Here is a 23,282-nt window from a genome sequence, read left to right on the forward strand (position 1 = left end):
GGTGGCACCAACACGTGACTACAAGGCACCCGGTGGCCATTTTGAAGCTTGTTAGGCATAAATCTGGAGCAGAGACCAAACATCTCTTCCCCAGCAAAAGAAATCCCGGCCAGATTCAATAATGTTCAGGAAATGGTGGCTCAATACACAAACCTGGGCAAAAAGGTGAAGGAAAGATGTCACAGAGGCACACGATAATGCAAATTTACACCCTAATTACCACATAGACTAGCCACGTTCTCCAAAGGAAATGCTCGAAGTAGACTACTACCTCATTTATTTGTTCATTTGGGAAAGATGCATGCCGCCTCTCCCAATACAGTCAGAGGCAGATCAGGATGGTGCTCATGAAGCATTTTTGGCAGGACATAGGTAGGCACCAGTAAGGCAGAAGGGAAGAATTGTGCAAATTCACTGATGGATCTAGAAGCTACAGCTGGCGTTGCATGGCAAGGGTACATAATCTGGAAGATAAAAACTGGAACATGTTCCTCTTAGGCCTGCAAGGCCACCTTCTGGACTGAGCCAGCTTCCCTACTCAGATGGAGACACTGTTCTCTACCTCGGGAGGGTACATATTTTGGTAGCCAATGGGAAGAGAACAGTTCCTCTTCACAATTTTCTTGGAGATCTTGTTCAAGCGGTCCTGGAAGTCTTGAATGAACTGTTGTGGTTCCTTCTCTGTGAAGTACTCGTTGGGGTAATTCCCCAGAGCTACCTGTTTACGAGAGCAAGGACAAGAGAGCGTGTGCGTTGATGGTGAGACAATAAGTCACAGAGTAGGTTTAGCACAACTGTAAGGAACATCTCCTCCAGCTAGGGTTGCCAAATCTGGGACAGAGATCAGTTCCCCTGGAGAAAATTGCTTTGGCAATTGGACTCTATTGCATTGAAGTCCATTCCTCAGGCTTCACCCCCAAAATCTCCAGGTATTTCTCAACCCACAGCTGGCAACCCTAAATATAATAGGCATGCTCCACTGATACTGGAGAGAATAGATATGCATCATGACTAGTATTCATTTTGACTAGTAGACATGGATTGGCCCTATCCTCTATGAACATGTCCACTCCCCTCTTCAAGCCTTCCAAGTTGGCAGCCATCACCACATCCTGGGGCAGGGAGTTCCACAAAACCTCTCTGCCATGCCCCCTCCCACTTTGCATGGACCTCAGAGCACTCACCGCATCTCCCGGTGGGGCACTGAGCACGTAGCCAGTGCCAATGATGCTGCAGGTGGTGTTGATGGCAGGCAAAGTATCCAGGTAGTCCTCCAGGTGTGTCATGCCTTTGGATCTAGGTGGGGGCTTCCTCATGGAGGAGGGGAAGTTGGGCATCCAGGCGCCATTCCGATACTGTGATCAAAATCCAACATTAGGCTCCCCTGGTCTATACTAATCTCCCTCTCACCCACCGATGTAAAGAGGCACAAGGAACTTTTCATCCTAAACACATAATCCAAATATTTTCCCCTACAGAATTTGCCAAGTATACAGATTTTGAGATTCTTATTTATTTAGCATAGATCTGGATAACTAGCATAAACAGCACTATTTGTTATCTTTGACTTTTGCTCCTACGTCAAGGGGCCCACTGAGATTTCTAGCCAAATACATAACAGCCCACAGACCACATATTGGGATCTACAACCTGTTATTATCCTAAACTGGTCCCAAATCTACACACATAAGAACAAATTGGTTCTTGTGGGTTATCTGGGCTGTGTAACCGTGGTCTTGGTATTTTCTTTCCTGATGTTTCGCCAGCAGCTGTGGCAGGCATCTTCAGAGGAGTAACGCTGAAGGACAGTGTCTCTCAGTGTCAAGTGTGTAGGAAGAGTAATATATAGTTAGAAAGGGGTTGGGTTGAGCTGAATCATTGTCCTGCAAAAAGTATCAAAGGTAATGTGCTAATCATTGTCCTGTAAGTATCAAGATAATGTGCTAATGACGGTGTGGTATGCCATCAAATTGCATCCAACTTATGGAGACCCCATCAAGGGGCTTTCAAGGCAAGTGAGAAGCAGGGCGGTTTGCCATTGCCTGCCTCTGCAGTGTCTTCCTTGGTGGTCTCTCATTCAAATACTGACCTTGCTTAGCTTCTGAGATCTGATGAGATCAGGCTATACCATGCCACTTTCCCTCCCAGTCCCAAATATAGGGCTACACAAAAGGGATGGGTGATTTACATTAAAAATGCCCCAAACTGTTAAAAAGCAGACGTGCTTCTCTGTGACTTGTGCTTGGGACGAGGGGTTTTTGCTGTGATAAAGTGTAAAAGGGTGATCCCCTTCACAGTGAAGAGCAGGCTGACCTAAGAAAGTGGTTTGTAGTATGGCATCACTGAAGGAAAACAAAGTCAATTCGGACGGATGGAAAATCTGACCCAGCAAGCATTGCCCTCACTCTCAACTGGCTTTGTTTGACCTCAGGGACATTATTACACAGCCAAATCTTATTAGCCACACATCATTTTAATCTGTATGTGTTCCCTGGTTGGCTGGGATCTCCCACACAAGGGGCAAAAAAAACTCAAAAGTGAGTAGCAAGAGGGGAGAGTAGACAGCGTGAAACAAGAATAAGTAAGGCAAACATTTGTATTAGTGTGGACGACGGGGGGGGGGGGCATTTCAGCCCTCCTGAAAGTGATATTTTTGGTTCAGTGCATGGTCAGATGCACATTAAAAGTTGCCCTCTTGAGTGGCAGCTGAGGTCCACGCAAAGGCTTAGCAAGTAGGATCAAGGGAAGATTTGCTCCTACCTGCCCATTGTTGACAGCTGCATGCTGAGCAGAAACGGTAAATATCACCATGGTCAGGAACTTCTTCAGCTCCAGCGCTGTATCGAAGGAGGACGGGATTCCTGTGAAAGGAAAGAATCATGAGTCAGAAGTGGGGGTTAGCCTCCTGAAACCGGCTTCAGCCGGGTATTGTGGGCAGGGTAGAAATCTAATAAAATAAATACATGAATAAATAATGGGGTAAACTGATGCTACACGGACAAGTTTGCTGCATGCCTACACATCTCACCCATCAAATTTTCAATAGCTGACGTTCAGAAAACCCCTCACATTGCTAATTCTGGTGGTGGCAAGGGCAGCTCATGTGTTGTGTGGATTCATAAACTGTTTACAGCGTGGGTGGTGTGTTACAGAAAACAAGCACACCGGTCCTTGCACCTAAACTGTGACAAAAAGTAAGAGAGGGGAGGAACATGGAAGTCCCCAAACTGAAAGGCACTCCAGCGGTTCCGAGTCATGTCCCATGACTACTTTGAGATGCATATTTCATTCAAATCTCCAGGCTATTGAGCTTGGACAGCAAGGCAAAGTGTGCTTTGAACACCTTTCTGAGTGAGATGGAATTCACTGACAAATATGAATGTGCATTGAAGGGCAGGAGATGTTTCCTTCTCTAACCATGGGTTGCATGCTTAGCTATGGCGGATCCCATCCAGGGAGGGGAGAGGACATTACCAGAAGACTCTTGACTCAGGAAACCTTCGGTAAAGATATCTTTTATCCAGCCCTGCAGTTCATAATCTTCCTGCACAGATTCATCCTTCAAATAGTAGAAGTCGACAATATTGGAGACAAAACTGAAGGAGGACATAGAAAAGCAGAAGGTGAGTCAGGCCACAGAGCTGGGGCCCAGCTGGTCTCCCGGGAGAATCCCCTCCCTGGTGTATCCCAGAAAGATCCCTGGATGCAGGGTGGAACGAAGAGAGGGGTTGTCCAAAGGATTCAGCACGAGCCAGAATATTGAGTTCTATCAGTCTCCAGGCAGCCTGGAGCTTTGGAGTGTGAAGGAGAGGCCTGAGCAGGCGAAAGCTCACTTCCGTTCCTGAGTTGCCTCTGGAAGTGGCTGTCTCTAAACTTAACCTAGGAAAATGCATGGCGAGAGAGAGAGAGAGAGAGAGAGAGAGAGAGAGAGAGAGAGAGGAGAGAGAGAGAGAGAGAACGAACAGAATGTCTTGGTAGAGTCCTAAGGTTGTAGACTGTACTGTACCACTTCAGACCCTAGCTATGGAATACCATTTTGGACTTCTCCCGTGTTCAAAAAAGAACCTTCCTAAAACATAAATTTAACACATCAGGATAAAGATTCTATCCAGTTCCTGCCCCCCTACCTGTGCGACCTTTCCTTTTAACCTCTCTGCAGATAAGGAGCTAGCTAGTTTCTGATATAGATATGCTTTGGTCTGGGTAATAGAGGGAGGGGTGCTTCTGAAATCCTCTGCACCTCAGGAAACTGGGAGAGCTCCCTGGAGGACACACACGTCTCTTTCCTATCCCATCCTTCCCAATAGTGGATCTATCTCATTTCCTTACTGACCTTTCTATGGCTGCCCAGATCTCCAGACCATCATCCCTGTAGTAGTAATTGGGCAGCGAACACACATCACGGTCCTCTAAATCTTCTGGGAGGCACAGGAAGGAATAGGTCAGAACTTCCATGCCCCTCTGGCAAAGCTCGATCAAGCCTTGACGACCAAGACCAATTGCCTGGAAAAGAGGGAGAAATTGGAGGTACCACTTACACAGAGCCATTCCTTCCACCTGGTAGCTCACGCTTTGCCAAGCTCATTCGGCTTGACTGGTGGAGCAAATGAAATCTCAAAAGGCACATTGCTTCAGCTTTTAACAGGTGAGCTTTTCAAGGTTGTGCGTTAACAAATCAACATGAGACAACAGTCACAACACATCTGGTGCGTGTACTTAAATTATCCAGTGACAATCTATAGGCTACAAGGAGCTTTTGAAAATTTGGGATCAGTTCATGACCTCACAAAAGCTCCACTAATGACTGTTGTTAGTCCTGGGAATTGCAGAACCCAGAGCAACAGATAGGAACGAGTCAGATTTCCCAAAATCTGTTACATTGCAAGGATTTTTTAAATAATTTTATTTCTTTATTAATTACTCTTTTTCTATCTTGCCATCCTGACCTCAGAGCAAGCTAAGGTGGTGTACAGCGACTGAACTAAGCTAGCACTAATGTGTCTCAAACTTGATCCAGTTCTGCAAGAGTCTTCGGCTCATCCTCTGACAAGTCCTTGGTTGGCTTGGTTCCCAGCTTGTGCCAAAGAACGGCATGTATAACTCACCTTGTCAAAAATACCATCTTTACTGATGAGGTCTTCCCGGGCCAGGGTGTTGATGTTAAAGGTGTAGCGCATGTGAGGGATTAAGAGCTGAAGGAGGGGCAGAGGTCAAAATGAAAGCATTGTATTAATGAAGTAATGTATATTTACATTTCAGTTATAAAATAATATAGCCTTTTTAGAGCTGCTAAAAGGCCTGAAAAAAGTTGTTTTGGGGTGGAGCCATGGTCCTTCTCTTAGATCCTCAGTAGGTAGGCCAACATACAGAAGGCTATGTGGAAAACACCTGTAAGCAGCAAGGTCTAAAGTGCCATGAAATTTGAGAAGTACAGGATTTGCAACCCTATTAAAATGATTAGCAGAACTCCCAAAGCAGTGGTTCAACGTGTGGTTTCAGCCACGCTAGATCATCAACGATCTCCTTGGTATGGGTGGGGCAACTAGAGCCAGCGGGGTATTCTTAACACTTTGATTAATAACTCATTTTGAGAAACCCTCTAAAAAAAAAAGCCATACATTTACTGCATGAGAATGACGAGTATTTTCACGGATGTGACTTGCATATTCTAGCTTTGGTCATGTTTGTATTCTGATTAACCTGGATATGTTAGACATTATTGTAGATACACCCAGAAGATGATCTCACAAATGCACTGAGAATTCTCGGCTAATTTTGCCCTCTGTATTTTTTCCCCTCATAAAGTTGAGAAGCACGATCCCTCCCTCACCTCAGTCTCACCTTGTAGAGTGGGTGGCATGTAGGCAAGTGGCGGAAGGTCGCCAGGGCGAAGACTTCTGCCAACAGGTGCGTCCGGAGCAGGTGGGCCACTGCCTGGTGCACGTGGAAATGGGAATTGCGCACCCAGGTCTTGGCCAAGATCCAGTCCCACTCAGAGTCACAGGGCAGGAATATGGGAGTTTCTGGGCCAGGGGTCTGGCTGAGCTGTGGGAACAGGAGGAAACCAACATGCAGTTCTTGGTAACATAATGGCAAACAAAAACACTTATTTGGACAAATGGCAGGATGTGCACTCACACAAGTTAAGTTCTTCTGGCCTGCAAGTGCTACCTTTGAATAAAGGCTAGTGTTCATGTAGCACAGGTTTGCCTGAAATATCTCCTGTTGCTCCTCTGCTTGGTGGGGGCAGCACTGCCAGGCTGCGCCTGTCAACCTTTGGGAGGTTTTGGGGTGGGGACAGTGAATGGGCTGTAATGTCCTCTGCTTCCAGAAGTGATGTAGGGTAGCTCTAGGAATTGCCGGTGTGATGGAAAGGAGGCTGACCTGCCCCTGAGAGGTAAAACAGCCACTCAGCGGTTTCACACCTGAGCCTATGGGAATGCTGCTCCAGCATCCCATCTCCTTTCAAACAGGGGGATCAAGCATGAAAAAGATAAATAAAGCATATGGGCTGGATGTTGAAGGCAGCCTGAGGGCAGAATGGAAAAGGGGGAATTGTCTCAGCAAGGGAGAAGGCAATTTTGTGTGTAGCTCTGCCTGGTGTTGTGGCAGAGTGGTTTAACTCTACCTCTGGGAGAGGATAGGGGTGAGAGGCCTGTCTCTGGTGATGATGAGACCTAGTGACTACAAGCATGAAAGAGCACTTGCCACATGACCTGTACATAAACACTCTGAAAGTACATTCCCAGCCTTTCAAGCCTTGCTCTGTCCCACACCGGAAGAGCTCCCAAAACAGAGTCCCCCAGCCAGCTCAATCCATTCTAGCCTTTTACCTGGATGGCAAGGGGTATCAGCTCCTTTTGAGGGGTGATATGCAGCAGGCAGATTGGGGCCGTGATGTACTGCTGGACCTTGTTAATCCAACCACCACTGATCCCGTCCAAAATGCGGTAGTCGGCAATGTAGATGGTCCCTTTCTGCAGGGGAGACATGTGCCAGGGGAAACTTGCATGTGGGATGGGAATAGGCCCCAGCTCTTAAAGCTATGGGCTCCCCCACAATTCAAGTCTTATTTTATAAGAAAGATTTGCACCCCACCTTCCCATAAAGTGCCCAAGGCAGCAAAAAGAAAAACAACAACACAATTTGTTAAGAAAGAAATGTATAAAGGCCTGCAACCTCTACAAAATCTAGCAAAATCTTGGTTGTTCTCCTGTAGAATTAGGGTGCCCCCGTGAGGTTACTCCCTTCTCATCCCTCATCCATGCTGTTATGTATGCATGGGCAATACACAAGACCGGAGTTCCAATGGCAACTGCTTTATTAGGAGGATGCAGAACAGAACTGGAGAACTGTGCCCACAACCCCACTTATATGCCATCCCAGCCACTCGAGGCCATGCCCAGTCCGTGATTGGGTGGCTACAATTCAAATAAACCAATAGAACGTGTGGTCGCAGGAGCCTGGAGAGATCCAAGCTCACCCTGTTTGCAGCTTCCTGCTGCATACATAACACATGCCTCCAGGCACTTCCTGAGGGGCTCCCAGCCAGGCTTCCCAATTGGCCAGGCTTCCCAATTGGCTCTCCTGCTATTACAACTGATCTCCAGCCAATAGAGATGAGTTCACCTGGAGAAAATGGCCGCTTTGACAGTTGGACTCAACGGCATTGAAGTCCCTCCCCTCCCCAAACCCCGCCTTTCTCAGGCTCCGTTCCAAAAACCACCCACCAGTGGCAAAGAGGGACCTGGCGACCCTACTAGTGGATTATCTACCAATGTCCCTTCTGAGGAATGATCAGTCCCAAATGTTCTGCTGCCCGCCTGCAAACAGAAGCTCAGGGCTCCAGTGGGAAACCACTGGGACGATTCCCTGGCGAGTGGATATGTCTGTTCAACAAATCCGAAGTGCCAAGCGTAGCTAGGGTTGCCAAGTGCCCAGTGGTTGCAGGTAAAATCCCGCCAATCCACCGGGCTGCCCTCCGACCACCTGAGGGCCGGTGGGCAATGCGTGCACACGCCCCCACGCAACACGCCCACATCACTTCCATAGAGTTTCGGCAGAGATTGATAGAGTGTCCGCGTCGCTTCTGAGTAAACCCGGAAGTGACGTAGGCGTGTTGTGCGCGAGGCAGTCAAGCGCATGGCGAGCTGCTGAAGAACTCTTGCCAGTGGAGCAAAGGGACCTGGTAAGCCTAAGTGTAGCCGTGTTTTTCTCTCTTGGCCCTGTCTCAGACAGGGTCTTCATGGCCAAGCTGTTGACTCTCTTCGGTGATAAACCACACGGGGACATCTTATTTATTTATTTTTTAATAATTGTATACCACCTTTCCTCATGGCTCAAGAGGGCTTACATATCATAAGTGAAAACATTATATAATTTAAAAGCCTGGAGGAGACCCATCCGTTCCTTAAGGGAGGAGTGATCTCCAGAAAATGCAAAGTAGCCCTTTATATCAGCAAAGGGGCTGAACGCAAAGGCTCCTTCGTCCATTCTGCCTCATCATCAGCCAAGAGGGAAAGGAACATGAGAGGGCGTAATGCATTCCTTTTCCAGAGTGGAGAAGTAGCCCTCTGTGTTGCTGCTAGGGTTGCAACCATATTGCATTTCCAAGAGAGCCATAGGGGAATGCCCATAGTGCAACGATGCATCTCTCTGGAACACACACATCCACACACGCTGCAACCCCATGTTTTTACCTTCAGCTCTTCTGTCAAGGTAGTGCCATGGCCCAGGGATCTGGCCACCATATCTTGAGTAACAGGGAAATTGGGTGGGATCTTTGCACACTTCCGGATCAAGTTTGGATTCAATCCGTTTAGGAATTGGTAGCCAAAGAATGCATCTTCCTTCCAGTGTTCTATGATATACTCTGGAAGACATAGTATCAATGGCAGATTCAACTGGGCAGAATCCGTTTATAGGATGTGGGACAGGGGAAGAATCTATGGATCAGTGTTAAGAGAGGAGGGAATCAAGACTTCTGGATTCTGTTGGGATCAAAGTGACTTCTAGTAGGTTGTAATAGGGAGAGTAGCAGAGCAGATTCCCAGGCTGTGCTCCCAGTGGGTTTCCTCTTGGTGAGCAAGAATGAGCTGGGAACCACTCGTGATTCCTTGAGACTGTTCCCCTGCTCTAGGGTGTTCCAGACGTATCTGAATTCAGATGTACAGCCACAGCTGGGTGCTGCCTTCAATGACATTCCAACAGAGCACCTTCTTACCTATCATCTCATGCCTGTTGAAACCAAAGACCTTCTTGATGTCTTCCAGCGATTCCCAAGACTCTTTGCTGGTAGAGTATCCTTTCAGTCTCTGCTCCACCGCCCTAAAGAAGGCAAGAAAGAAGAGGAAAGTGGAATGGTTTAGGCAGGGAAGGATGTCCCAAACCCTTCCCTCACATTATGGAGTATCACCACTGTAGGCGGAAAGTCTCCACCATAGGAAGGATCCACAGAGATGGTTCTCTTTCTGGACATCAATGTGCAGCTCCACAGTGGACATATAAGCTTTTCTCTGCTGTGGGACAGCTAGATATGAATCTAGAAGAACCTTAGTGATCGACAAGATTTTCAGGGTATGAGCTTCCGAGAGTCCAAGCTCCCTTCATCAGACTCTTTGACTCTTAAACACTCCTATCTGGAAAATCTTGTTGGTCTCTAAGAGGCTACTGGACTCTTATCTAGCTGTCCTACTCCACTGAGAATGTGGGTGGCACCTGGCACGGCCATGATCACAACAGCGGGTTTGACAAGGGTGTCACCTTTACTTGCCTTAACCACATTTGTGTTTTAAAAATATTGTCGAAGGCTTTCACGGTCAGAGTTCATTGGTTCTTGTAGGTTATCCGGGCTGTGTAACCGTGGTCTTGGAATTTTCTTTCCTGACGTTTCGCCAGCAACTGTGGCAGGCATCTTCAGAGTAGTAACACTGAAGGACAGTGTCTCTCAGTGTCAAGGGTGTAGGAAGAGTAATATATAGTCAGAAAGGGTTGGGTTTGAGCTGAGTATTGTCCTGCAAAAGTATTGTCCTGTAAGTATCAAGATAATGTGCTAATGAGGGTATGGTATGTTAATATGGAACCATTGTATCCTGAAGTGATCTGTTAATGTGTGTAATCCAAAGCTAATCTGTATGGCTATTGTTGAATGTTGTCTTTGTCTGGAGGTTTTTCAGGGCAGGAAGCCAAGCCTTATTCATTCTTAAACTCTCCTCTTTTCTGTTAAAGTTGTGCTGATGTTTATGAATTTCAATGGCTTCTCTGTGCAATCTGACAAAATAGTTGGTAGAATTGTCCAGTCTTTCAGTGTCTTGGAATAAGACCCTGTGTCCTGTTTGTGTCAGTCCATGTTCAGCCACTGCTGATTTCTCAGGTTGGCCAAGTCTGCAGTATCTTTCATGTTCTTTTATCCTTGTTTGTATGCTGCGTTTTGTGGTCCCGATGTAAACTTCTCCACAGCTGCAAGGTATACGATATACTCCTGCAGAGGTGAGGGGGTCTCTTTTGTCTTTTGCTGATCGTAGCATTTGTTGTATTTTCTTGGTGGGTTTAAACACTGTTTGTAGGTTATGTTTTTTCAAAAGTTTCTCCATCCTATCAGTGACTCCTTTAATAAATGGCAAGAATACCTTTCCTATGGGAGACTGTTTTTCTTGAGTTTTCTGATTTTTGTTTGGTTTAATGGCCCTTCTGATTTCATTCTTGGAGTAGCCGTTTGCTAGCAGTGCGTGATTTAGATGATTAGTTTCTTCCTTGAGAAACTGTGGTTCACAGATCCGTCTTGCACGGTCCATTAATGTTTTGATTATTCCTCTTTTCTGTCGGGGGTGGTGGTTGGAGTTTTTGTGTAAGTAGCGATCTGTGTGAGTTGGTTTCCGGTAGACCTTGTGACCTAACTGAAGGTTTGTTTTACGGATGACAAGGGTATCAAGAAATGGGAGTTTACCCTCAATTTCCTTTTCCATGGTAAACTGAATGTTTGGATGGATATTATTAAGATGGTTTAGAAAGTCCATTAATTTTTCTTCACCATGGCTCCAAATGGTAAATGTATCATCTACGAACCTGAACCAGACTGTAGGTTTGTAAGGTGCTGATTCTAATGCTGTCTTTTCAAAATATTCCATGTAAAAGTTTGCTATTACTGGACTGAGTGGACTTCCCATAGCTACTCCATCAATCTGTTCATAAAATTCTTGATCCCATAGGAAATAACTTGTTGTCAAACAATGGTGAAATAAGGCTGTTATATCTTCTGGAAAAATCTGGTTAATCAATGAGATTGTGTCTTTTACTGGAACCTTGGTAAAGAGGGATACAACATCAAAACTGATTAATATATCCTTTGGATTGAGTCTTAACGGACTGATTTTGTTGATGAAGTGAGTTGAATCTTTGATGTAAGAAGTGGTTTTTCCAATGTGGTCCTGTAGGAGGGTGGTCAAATATTTAGCTAATTCATATGTTGGGGAACCAATGGCACTCACGATGGGTCGGAGTGGGACGGAATCCTTATGAATTTTAGGTAGTCCATATAATCGTGGTGGTTGTGCTTCAGTCTTGCATAGTTTTCTGTGTGTGTCGGGATGAAGAGTGGAATTCTTGATCAGAATGCTAGTTTTCCTGGTAATTTTGCAAGTTGGATCTCGTTTTAGTTTTTTGTATGTGGCAGGGTCCAGAAGTTCCTCAATCTTCTTTTTGTATTCTTCTGTTTTCATGATCACTGTGGCATTGCCTTTGTCAGCTGGTAGAATAATGATTTCTGGATCTGCATTGAGGGTCTTGATGGCGTTTCTCTCCTTGCGTGTTATATTGCTAGCAGGGGGCTTTGCTTTTCGTAGAATTCTTGCTGTCTCTCCTCTTATTTCCTCAGCATCTTCTTCAGGTAGATTACGAATGGCAGATTCTACATTTGCAATGATGTCTTCCACTGGAATTTGGGTGGGAGTGACTGCAAAGTTTCCTCCCTTAGCTAAGATGGAAGTTTCTTCAGGTGAGAGTTGTCGGTCTGTCAGATTGAAGATAATCCGTTTGTTGTCAAGTTTTGGACTGTTCTGTCTTCTTTCCTGTAATTTGTTAAACTTTTGCTTCTGTCTGGAAGTATGGCTGGTTAACCCCTGTTCCATTTTTCTGTAGGTGAGATTATCAATCTTGTCCCAATCATGGCTTCTCATTTTGTGGCTAGTATTGATATGTAAGGAAAACAACTCCTTGTCTGTGGCAGCAAGTTCTCTGCGGGTAGTGTGAATTCTCTCTCGTAAGAGAGCCCGTTCTAGATGGTCATAAATGCGGTTAGCTCGTGAAGTTTTAAAGATTCTTTTACTTGTGAGAAAAGATGGAATGGTTCCAGTGTCTCTGCATCGCAGTAGAAAAGTTAACTATATATTACTCTTCCTACACCCTTGACACTGAGAGACACTGTCCTTCAGTGTTACTACTCTGAAGATGCCTGCCACAGTTGCTGGCGAAACGTCAGGAAAGAAAATTCCAAGACCACGGTTACACAGCCCGGATAACCTACAAGAACCAACATTTGTGTTTTCTTTGCACGACTTACATCACTGTAGCACGCGAGTAAAAAAGAGCGCGTTTGAGGAAAGAAAATTGGGAGTTGGTTTCCAGGTCATGAGTGGAGTTGACATCCAGACAGTGTGGCATTTCAGGTTCATACTCCTTCCATCTGCAGAGAAGACACGAATAATTACCATTAAGAAATCTGCATCTAAATATATTCATGTTACTTGGATGCCGAATCCATGAATCCTGTCTCTCCTTGCAAGAGCCCGTCAAGGAGTTAGGCAAAACTCTTTGGAGCCCCCAAGCATCAATACTCACCTATAGGATTTCTGCCTCTCTTCCAGTTCTTTCTTCCTGTGATCTGAAAGGGTATCTTCAGGAGCAGTTATTCCTACAGGTGGAGAAGGGGTCAGGGTGTGTCAGTGGTATTTGGGACAACAATAATGATTGGAGTGAGTCAGTGTTCCAGGTCAGGGGGTGCACCCAGTTGCCCCCACCCTGACTACAGCCATGACCAGTAGTGGTGTGCATTGAGGAAAATTTTTCTACAGTTTTGGATGCAGGCTTTGGGAGGCAAAATTTTACTGTGATTGCTTCATTTCAGGTGGGACTTTACCGGTACAGGCTAAAGTCTGTGTCCTGTTTTTGATTTCTAGGTTTGTGGGAACATTTGCTGCTCACAGGCACTCCAAACCCCATTCTTGTCAATGCACAGCCAGTTTGAGGGTCTCCTGCTCAGCAGTCATGGAACACAATGCAACCAAAATCACACAGAACACTGCAAAGCAGCTCCGTTTTACTGAGCCACCCAAAAGTAGTTCGTTTGTGCACGTGAGCTCTACAAATGCAAAATGGCATTTGCCAGCAGCTACTTTGAAAATTCCCCCTTTGTGCCTTGTCTGCAACGGTGATTGGTTGCAAGCACACAATGAACCTCCCTTGCCAGGATCCAATTGAAAGGAAGGGCGCTGTTGCTTTGGGAATGAGCAGAATCATGGAAAAAAAGGTGCGCACACATACTACGTATTCTGTCTCTGCAGTTTGTCTGCAAAAGTGATTGGCTGGGAGCGCTGGACCTTTGCCAGGATCCAGTTGGAAAGAAGGATGCCATTACTTGGGGAAAAAAATCAGAATCAAAGTACAACACAGTGAGCACGTGTGCATAATCTTGCTGTCTAGGTGAGAATGTGAACTCGAAACAATGCTGATTAGTGGGGGTGGGGGGCGGGTAGTTTCATCTCAGTAAGAATCCTAAATTCCCAATTATGCTCCAGGAACCTGAAGTAATGACCCAAAGAGAGATTTTTGTGCATATTTTCGGCTAGGAAGTTCCATTATGCACCCCCCTAATGATTAGGGTCAGTGTTGTTCACTGGTTGGGGAGACCTGGACTAGTGTATAAAACCCTTGAATTTAAGGCCATTCTTTACCTCAGATACTAACTGTTCTTTATATCTCTTCTGGTTTAGTAAACTAGTGATCCAGTCCTGCCTTCTGTCCTGTTTTCTATACTGGCCAACGAGATGCCCCTGGGAATCCTACAAGCGCGACAGACTGACCAAGAGTAACTTCTTTAAGGATGAGGGGCATCCTTGGAACACAGTTCCTTACCTTTCCCCTCTCTGACCTCCACAGTGCCTTCGATCCACTGGTAGACAGGAAAATTGTAGATCTCACCCTGTGGGGATGTCACCTGGATAAAGTTGCAGTACCAACTGTCTTGGATTAACAGCATTGTTTTTTTGGTGATCTGGATGAGCAAGATATCTCCCAGGTCCTGGGTGCATTGGATTTCATACTCGCTGTCCTGAAAGGGGGTGGGGCAACATGATAAGAAGGGGTTTCAGGCTCCAATGGCCTCAGAACAAAGCAGCGGAACTTCAAAACCCAAATTGCTCAAAAAAAAAAAAACCTCCCGCTCCTCATCCTGGGACCTGGTCTTGATGCTAATCAGACCCCTAGGCTGGGGAGAGCTGGGTAGAAATTTAATAAAATAATAATAATAATAATAAGATTGTTACGCTGCACACTAAGGCTAGCAGCAGCTGAATGAGATCTGGCTGAGGTTGTTTCTCCTCTGCTTACAGGTACTTAAGGCCTGGATGTGCCCAGAGGCATGAGACAGAGGGAAGGCAGGGATTATTTTCCTGGGTGGAAACCTGGAGTGAGACAGCGAGAGAGGGCTAGGTCATTTATGCACAGTAGATTTTGTTAGGATCTGAAACTCATTTAATTAATCTGCTACCATTCAGGGCGATGAATCTTGGTTTTGGCTTATTGATAATAAAGGTTAATCACACACAAAAATACCACAGAGTCGTTTTCTTAATCAAATCAATTCTTTACTAACTAATCTCAAGGGTAGGGTACATGGATTAAACAATAAACATCCTACATCTCTAAGTTTCCTAGACTTGCTAAACTCCTTTAGCAGTTACTACGCTTACTCACGAGTAGCCATTCTCACAAGGAGAATGTGCTCCTCCATGCTTGCAGGTTGGTAACTTACAAGTAACTGAGCTACAGTTTCTCTTTCAAACAAAGGATATACCAAAGCAGTAAAATGCAGATTACTTTGCCTACGTGACCATATGACATGGAAGCAATGGCGATCTGCTCTTCCTGACCATTTGGCTAATTAACCCTTTGACTGTCTGACATGTAACGAATCTCGCTATCTAAGACCCAACAAATCCCCTTTTCGAGGTTCAGTTACATTCAGACATGCAAACATAATTCATCACATTTATTAACATATCATATCATATCAATAAGTCCCTTTTGTTTCTTGTCTTTCACTGAGTTAATCTTGAGTTGAAGATTTCTTCCTTGTCTTGCTTGACTTGCGTTCTTGCACTTTTCTTTGCTTGAGAAATTCCAGTATTTTGTCTCTTTCCATATCAAAACAGTGTCTTTCTTCAAAGAGTTTGGATCCTGCTGATTTCTCCAGTTGTTCAGCAATTTTCTTTGCATTTGACTCAGTATCACAGCAAATTAAAACATTGTCCATTATTATTAAAATGTATTGCAATAGGCCATTTTCCTTTCTGCTGAGTAGACATTTCTCTTTATTTCCCCTTTTGAAGCCTTGCTTCTGTAGTTGTGAAGTAAGCTTTTGGCTATCTGTAACAGTAAACATCATCACTGTCATTTTCTTTGAAGTGGCAATGTTTAAAAGAATGTTTATCGCTGTAAGTTGTTGCAGTGATTTCTTCTCCCCACTGAGAAACTTTTGCTCTTTGTTCTCCCAGCTTGAGAAGTTACTTTTCACTTCAGAATGGTTTAAGGTGGTTGAAACCTTTACATCTCCATCAGCTTCAGGACTGCCCCCTTCTGATGCTGTATCCTGTAGACACTTTGCTGCACCAGGCGGCCTAAGCTCCCATGCTGAGGATGTAACCGGCTCGGTTTCCCTTCTTCCAACCTTTGCATCACTCATTCTCTCAGTTGCATTCATCTCGTTTACAATGGAAATTTCCTTTCCCCTTTTGTCTCCCGAGATGCTAACATTTCCTTCATCAGTAGATGGCGCTAGAAGTTCTGTTGAATCACTCTGCACATGCTCTGATGCTTCAATACAAATTTTACATTGCTCATAACTCTTCACACAGTCCTTTACTGGCAAGCCAAACTCATGTAGTTGCTGCCTCACAGACTCCATATTTCTGTGTTTCAATTTCAAATGCCAGAAATACACGCAATTCTCATGTTTACATTTCTCAGTATTTAAACCTTTAATCTCCTTATTGCAGTCAACAAAGCATTCCTTCTCATCAACAACAGTATTTTCCTTTGCACAAAGTCCATTGTCTTTCTCACACTGATACAGTTCATCAGAATTAACACTGTCCTCAGTATAATCCACAATCTGGTCTGCAACGTTCTCCAAGTAGTAATGAGAACCTTCTGACAAAACTTCATATTCCCTTGCTTGAGAATCAAACAAATAGCAACCGTTCTCATTTATTGTCACTTGGAACTTAGCATTTGCTAGCCTTTTCACAGACAGTAAACAATGTTCAGATTTTTGCATATAAAGCACATTCTGTAATCTTAAGCCCATTACATTTCCACAGAGAGACTGGATAGAAACAGAAATTTGTCCTTTCTGGGTGCATATTTGTCTCTCACCATTGGCCATTATGAATGTTTCAGCACATGGTTCCAAATAATCAAAGGCTTCCATGATCCCACATGTATGGTTACTTGACCCTGAATCTAAAAGCAATTTTTGTACACGCTTTGGGTCATCTTTTATTGGTAAAATGTGAGTTGATTGATCTTTTAGCAAAAGCGTAGCGATCTGATCTGGTCTCTTGGGTTTGCTATAGCCTTGACTTCCTGTTGTGGCTGAATCTGGTCTTTGTCTAAAATTCGCGGGCTTTTCCCCCGGAGAGGGGGGTTTTCCCCCTTTTGATTCCCTCTGCTTGCATTGATACGATTTATGGCCAAATTTGCGACAGGTGAAACATTGGAACTTTTTCTCATGCACATGCAATACCTGTATTCCATTAGACAGTTCATTTTCGCGTGCTCTGTCTGTTTCAAATTCTTTCAAGGCTGTGATCAGCTTATTAAGGGTTAAATCCTCTCTGGCTAGCAGGTTTCGCTTCTCTGCATTAAAGCGTGGGTGGAGACTGGCAATGAATATTGTTAAAAAATCTTCTGAGCTCACTTCCCCTCCTGCAAATTTCACCTCTGATTCCAAATCTTGCATATGCTTTAAATGTTGTAAGAGAGTTACATTTTCAGGCATCTTATATGAGAGTAGATTCGCCTTGAGGCTCATCCTCTGACCTCTGGACAAAACACCATACTTTTCATTGAGTGCTTTCATCATATCTTTCGTTGAATTACTATTTAAAATGATGGATGATTCTGTTGGTGATATTGCTCCCACCAGAAGGCACATCCCCTGGGCATCAGCTTTATCAAAGGCATTAAACTTATCTCTGTCAGTCTCATCTGGGGGATCTTCATTTAGTACGTGTTTAATCCCCAGTGCCTTAAATGCTAATTCGACAGATCTTTTCCATATTGGGAAGGATGACTGACTTATGTGGGGAATTATTACTGATTGGATCCCTTTCCCATTTACACTCACGGCTCCTGCGTTTGTGCTCGATGTTACTGGCGTGGCTGCCCGGTTCGCGTCCTCTCCCATTCTTGCAGCTTGTCGCTCTCCTCCTCCAGTTCACAGGCGTGAGGGTTGAGTTTTCCTGTCGTCCCCACAGACTCGGCTGCTCGGCTTCTTTACAGGAATTCCCTCAGGCGTCTGTAAGGTCCTTTGTATTCCTCAGTTCCCCGATGGGACACGATTCAAAAATCAAAAATTGTTCTGTGTGACTTTATATCAATAGCCAAGAATGAACCATCCTCTGCTACCACTTGTTAGGATCTGAAACTCATTTAATTAATCTGCTACCATTCAGGGCGATGAATCTTGGTTTTGGCTTATTGATAATAAAGGTTAATCACACACAAAAATACCACAGAGTCGTTTTCTTAATCAAATCAATTCTTTACTAACTAATCTCAAGGGTAGGGTACATGGATTAAACAATAAACATCCTACATCTCTAAGTTTCCTAGACTTGCTAAACTCCTTTAGCAGTTACTACGCTTACTCACGAGTAGCCATTCTCACAAGGAGAATGTGCTCCTCCATGCTTGCAGGTTGGTAACTTACAAGTAACTGAGCTACAGTTTCTCTTTCAAACAAAGGATATACCAAAGCAGTAAAATGCAGATTACTTTGCCTACGTGACCATATGACATGGAAGCAATGGCGATCTGCTCTTCCTGACCATTTGGCTAATTAACCCTTTGACTGTCTGACATGTAACGAATCTCGCTATCTAAGACCCAACAGATTTAACCTCCTTTATTCCGTTTGAGCCAGGATCAAATTTTTCAGTATGCACGCTATCCCATTCCTTAGAAGCTCAATGCTGTTTCGACGCAAAACGAATCCGGCTTTTCCCATTCCTCTTCTGGCCTGAATTAAACCGTTGATCCTGGCTCATTCCGGAGTCACAGTGCATGCATACTGCATTAGGGGGAAACTCAGAAGATTGGCTTATCTCGCAGCCAATTACGAAGCAGTGTGTAAAGAGGTGGGGATTCAAGTGCTTCCTGCTTCCTGCTACCTTGGAGCTCTTTCTGAGCAAAAGAAATGCTTTTTAAAAATGAGGCTTGGATTTCTCCCCCTTCCTTCTTTCAGGTAGCTCCGTTTTTTGTTTTTGTTCTTAAAATGCTTTTTTATGCGGCCGTTGGGTTTGGGGGGAAGGAAATCTTCTCTCACGGTAAGCCAATTACAGAGCAGCATTTAAAGGGGTGGGGCTTGATTTGAGCTTGGGAGACTGCTTTTCTGTATTCATGGCTCGATTAGCACACGGTTTCGTCCCTGATCATTCAAGCCAATGCATATAGTTCCCCCCAAATTGTGTTATATTAATGTGCAATGAACCCAGGTCCAACCAGGGAGATCCAACCCATGCATAAAAGGCCCTAGTCTTCATTCAGATGCCTTCCCCACCTCATATTTCTGTTCTATTTTTTCTGTATTGTAAACCACTTTGGGTTCCCATTGGAGAGAAAAGTGGGATGCAAATAAATAAACAAGCAAATAATCCCCCTTTGGTGCATTCGAGAACTTTCACTAACACCTCTAGATTTTGCATTTTTCCTTTTGAACAATAGATTCTTCTTAGCCATGTCCTGTCAGGTGTAGAAATAGTTTGCCATGAAGCATGGAGGGAGGGAAGCACAAGACCAAACTCTCTTGGGCGCAGAAATGGGTTGAACACCTCTTTGAACCCCCTCTTCAGGCAGGAATAAAATGGCAGCTGCAGGCAGTTTGCTATTGATGCTCAAGCAGCAAATAACGAACATGCAAGAAAGGGGGTATTGTTTACAAAATGGCAAAACTAATCTATTTATTTCAAACACTCCTCATAGCAATGAACCAAAAGACTTGGAAAAGTGGCAAAAAATATTCACTAGTTTTATTTATCAAGGTAAAAGACCATGACTTACAAACATTTTGAGACAAAAGAGACTGGATCAAGGGGGATGGGGAGAACCTAGTATAGGTAAATATTATGAGGCAAACCAGTTGAGAACACTGGTATCATATCTGGAGGAAACCTCTGATAAGCCATGGGTAGGTATGGAAGCAACTGGGAAACTTCTAGGATTAATTGGAAAAAAACTGTCTTTCGAGGGGGAAAGTAAGAGATATAAAATGATAAGCCTTTTCTACACACTACATTAAAATTTGGAATAAATGGAAAAATAAATTAATTCCTGAAATATCCCCACTGTTTTCATTCACGCTACATCCCAATTTTTCTTATGTAGACAAGCCAGAGAAATGTGTCAAATGGAAAGAAAAGGGGATTTATAAAATGAGAGACTTTTAAAAAAATGGATCTCCCCTTACTGAAGCACAATTAAAAGAAAAGCTGCAACGAGTGTCAATGAATTGGATTCTTTTTCATCAGTTACAATACCTAATTATGAATCCTATGGAAAGGCAAAGTATGACCAGAAAGATGATGAAATTTGAGCAGATCCTAACGGAACATATGAATAGAGCAAAAGGGTTAATGTCCAAAATATATTCTCGTTTAATCGAAACAGATACAAGTATGTCAAACGGATTGAAAACAATATGGGAAGATGATATTGGGATAAAATAGAACAAAATATATGGAATAAATTATGGATGACTCAAACAAGAAAAACTATATCAGTAGTCCTTAGGGAGAATTCTTCGAAACCACTACACCTATGGTAGATCACTCCCGTGCTTCTTGTAAGAAAAAGCAATACAAACAATACAAAATATTGGAGAAATTGCAATCTGCAAGGTGAATATATCCATATGTGGTGATCATGCCCTGTAGTATACCAATTCTGGGAAAAATATTTTTAGAAATAACAAATATTACGCATGAAACCATCCATGCTACACCAGCATTGGCTCTGTTGACAATCTGGGGAGGGAAACAAAATGGAAAAGTGGCATCCAAGCGATTAATAGTGTTTATGATAATGGCAGCCCGTAGGGTAATAGCAAAATGTTGGAAAACTACAGAACATTTAACACTACATTCTTGGTATCCCGAACTGTGGCAAATAGCTATGGCAGAAAAATCGACACATCAACTTTGACTGCTCTTAGTCAAAGGTAAAGCTAAAACATCAGATTTCTATGAAATGTGGCATGAGTTTATTTCATACATGAATCAGAAAGGTACTCAGCATCTATCTAAACCCCTCAGATTATGGAAAATGAATTAAGTCCAAAATATACAAATATTTTTTTAAAAAAAACTCGCACCATTAATTAATTTCTCTCTTATCTGTAATTGTAAAATAAATTGGAAAATGTGTTAAATACTAAGCCCTCTGTCAGTAATCTGATTCAACTTTATGTATTTGGTGGTGGGTGGTTTTTTTTTTTTCTATATTGTTTCTATATTTTTTTAAAAAAGGTTTGTTGTTCTTGTTTGTTTGGATGGTGGTTTTCTGTGTGGAAAATTAATTAAAAATTATAAAAAGAAAAACCAAAACGCCCATCATCCTATAAAGCCCAAGAGCTTTGGTTGTGATTTGATCCATTACCATCATAACTTACCGCTCCAACGTAGAAGTCTGGTCCCCAGTTGTCAAACCAGGTTTGGGGGCTGCTGCCCTTGGTGCCCACCAAGGTGACTGAAACCCAGTCTTTAGTCTCTGAGCCCAGGTTGGTGCCAGTAGACACACGAACTTTATATAGAACCATGTTGGAACTCAGGTGAATGCAGGGAATATATCTTCTCTTGAACGATTCGAAGTGGGGAGAGGTAACCAGAGGGATTTCCAGACACTCTCTCGAGCTTGTCGCTCTCAAGCAGGCATTATATATAACCCTTTCCCAGCAAGAAAACCCTGCCCCTTTTCAAGTGGTTACATCACCCCTGCCAGGGTGGGTAGGCTGAGATCCAGCTGTCTTTGTAGATATCCATTCTCAGAAGGAGAGGCTGGATTTTTGCCTTGAACCAGGGACTACGGGACCAGTGGAAAGAGATACTGGGTCACAAGGACACAGGCCTATCCTGGTAGGGTGACACCTTTTCCCACCTGAAGCCATGAAGAGGAATTGTGCAACTGAGCCCAGGCTAAGGCCTACTTTTCAAAGGAACCAGCGTTCTAGCTTCAATATTACAGGCATATTTTGAACCTTTTGCAGACAAACTGCAAGCATTGCTAACATTTATAAAAAGTCCAGCCAGCTGTAAACAAGTTTTCTAATGGGGTGAGCTTTCCTCTAAAGGGTAGTTAAGGATATCGATTGCCAAGAATCACTTTGACATTCTGGCCAGCAGAAAGAACATTTTATTTCCGTGTTTCCCCCCAACCCCCCCCCAATAAATAAATAAATAAAATTGGTTAAATTTTGGGTTTGGGCTTATTGGACCTGATTTTTTACCGGTTACCTGAAATAAGCCGAATACCCATACTGGTAAATGGTTATTCAGTTTTATTTCGTGTTTCCCCCCAAAATTTGGGTCCATTACAGTCTATGGTAATTTTTTGAGGAGCTCCCGGGGCAGGGGTGGCATTTTTCTAGGTAGGTATACCAAATTTTCAGGATAGCTGCGAGGGACTCTCCTTGCATGAACCCAAAGTTTGGTAACGTTTGGGTTGGGGGAGATCCAGTTTTGTGGGGCCCCAAAGGAGTGGGCACCATCCTCCATAGGAATGCATGGAATGCAGGGCTGTCGTGCTTTTAAATTCACTCCTTTGACTGCTTCTTTATCTAGTACAACATGAGGGGTGTGTGAGAGAGAGAGATAGAGAGGGTGGCATGGAAGAGAGATGGGGGTGCTTTTCACCTTGGAGTGCATATGCAGAACCACAATCAAAAGTACATGGCTTAAAAGCATATGGCTTTTTTGGATACCCCCTAGTTAGCTTCTCCTCCTGTTTCAGCCGACCAGGAGAATAGCTGCACCCAGCAACTGCAGGAAGAAGGAACTAAACTGAGGAGGCACTCAGAGCAACATGCTCATTTCCTCTGTCTGTCTCTGGACATTTATGCCTGGTCAATTTTGATGCTCGCTCAAAGCTCTTTTAAAATGAGACTTAAAAATGCCTATTCACAGTCCGCTTCTAAAGGAGAAATTCCACCCCGCCTCGGCTGCTCCTTTGTTCCTGTTTGTATAGCCATTAGCATGTGCATACCTAACCCACCTGGTGTTATTTTGCATGGTTCTTTCAGGGGGATTCTTCACGGCAAACCCCAAAGGTCACATTAAATGGGCTCTTTAGTAACTCAAAGCAGGTCTGCGCCGGCTTCACAGTCATTTCCAGAATGACGGTTAAGCATACATTAAAACAAAAATTCCAGGGCAATTCAGCCTGGAGTGCGCTGCTAATTACCATGCAAAAATGGCCTCTATCTCTCATTATTCGAAAATGGGATGTGGAAACTTTTACAAAACAGACTTTTCATTTCTGGGTGGCTGGAACCAGGTCAGTTAAACTACTCCAATGAAAGAAGGAAGGAAGTTTGCAGACTCCATGCAGCGTTCATGGAAGAGAGAAGGGGGAAGGGAGAGATATCTGTTTGCTGCAGGAGTCCTGGGAAGGGAAAATAGTTTTTTAAAAGTTTTTTTTTAATTTTGTTTCAGAAAGAATACAAACAAGGATAAAGTACATAGAACAGTAGAACAGCCTCACTGTTCACAATGAAGAAGAATGTCCCATTTTAAATT

The 23,282-nt window shown here is 43.8% G+C and overlaps 1 protein-coding gene across 1 annotated transcript; it reads right to left on the reverse strand.

The window, feature by feature from the left end:
• Positions 1-538: 538 nt before the first annotated feature.
• LOC130489591 (polyunsaturated fatty acid lipoxygenase ALOX15B-like) lies at positions 539-21,307 on the reverse strand. The gene is made up of 14 exons (XM_056863349.1): positions 21,161-21,307; positions 14,128-14,323; positions 12,835-12,907; positions 12,557-12,679; positions 9,224-9,327; positions 8,700-8,872; positions 6,834-6,977; positions 5,842-6,045; positions 5,106-5,192; positions 4,334-4,503; positions 3,475-3,596; positions 2,761-2,861; positions 1,185-1,355; positions 539-718 (listed from the first exon to the last, which is right to left on the reverse strand). The coding sequence occupies exons 1-14, from the start codon at positions 21,305-21,307 to the stop codon at positions 539-541; spliced, it is 1,995 nt and encodes a 664-aa protein (XP_056719327.1).
• Between the last annotated feature and the right edge of the window lie 1,975 nt (positions 21,308-23,282).

This window comes from Euleptes europaea, chromosome 18 (assembly GCF_029931775.1).
Source record: "Euleptes europaea isolate rEulEur1 chromosome 18, rEulEur1.hap1, whole genome shotgun sequence".
Classification (NCBI taxonomy): Eukaryota; Metazoa; Chordata; class Lepidosauria; order Squamata; family Sphaerodactylidae; genus Euleptes; species Euleptes europaea.

Excerpts from the sequence above, each read along its gene's own strand:
- LOC130489591 (XM_056863349.1), bottom strand. The coding sequence starts at position 21,307 with ATGGTTCTATATAAAGTTCGTGTGTCTACTGGCACCAACCTGGGCTCA. Across the intron at positions 6,978-8,699 it reads CCTTGACAGAAGAGCTGAAG|AAAGGGACCATCTACATTGC; the intron begins GTAAAAACATGG and ends TCTCCCCTGCAG. Across the intron at positions 2,862-3,474 it reads CCTGAGTCAAGAGTCTTCTG|GAATCCCGTCCTCCTTCGAT; the intron begins GTAATGTCCTCT and ends TTCCTTTCACAG.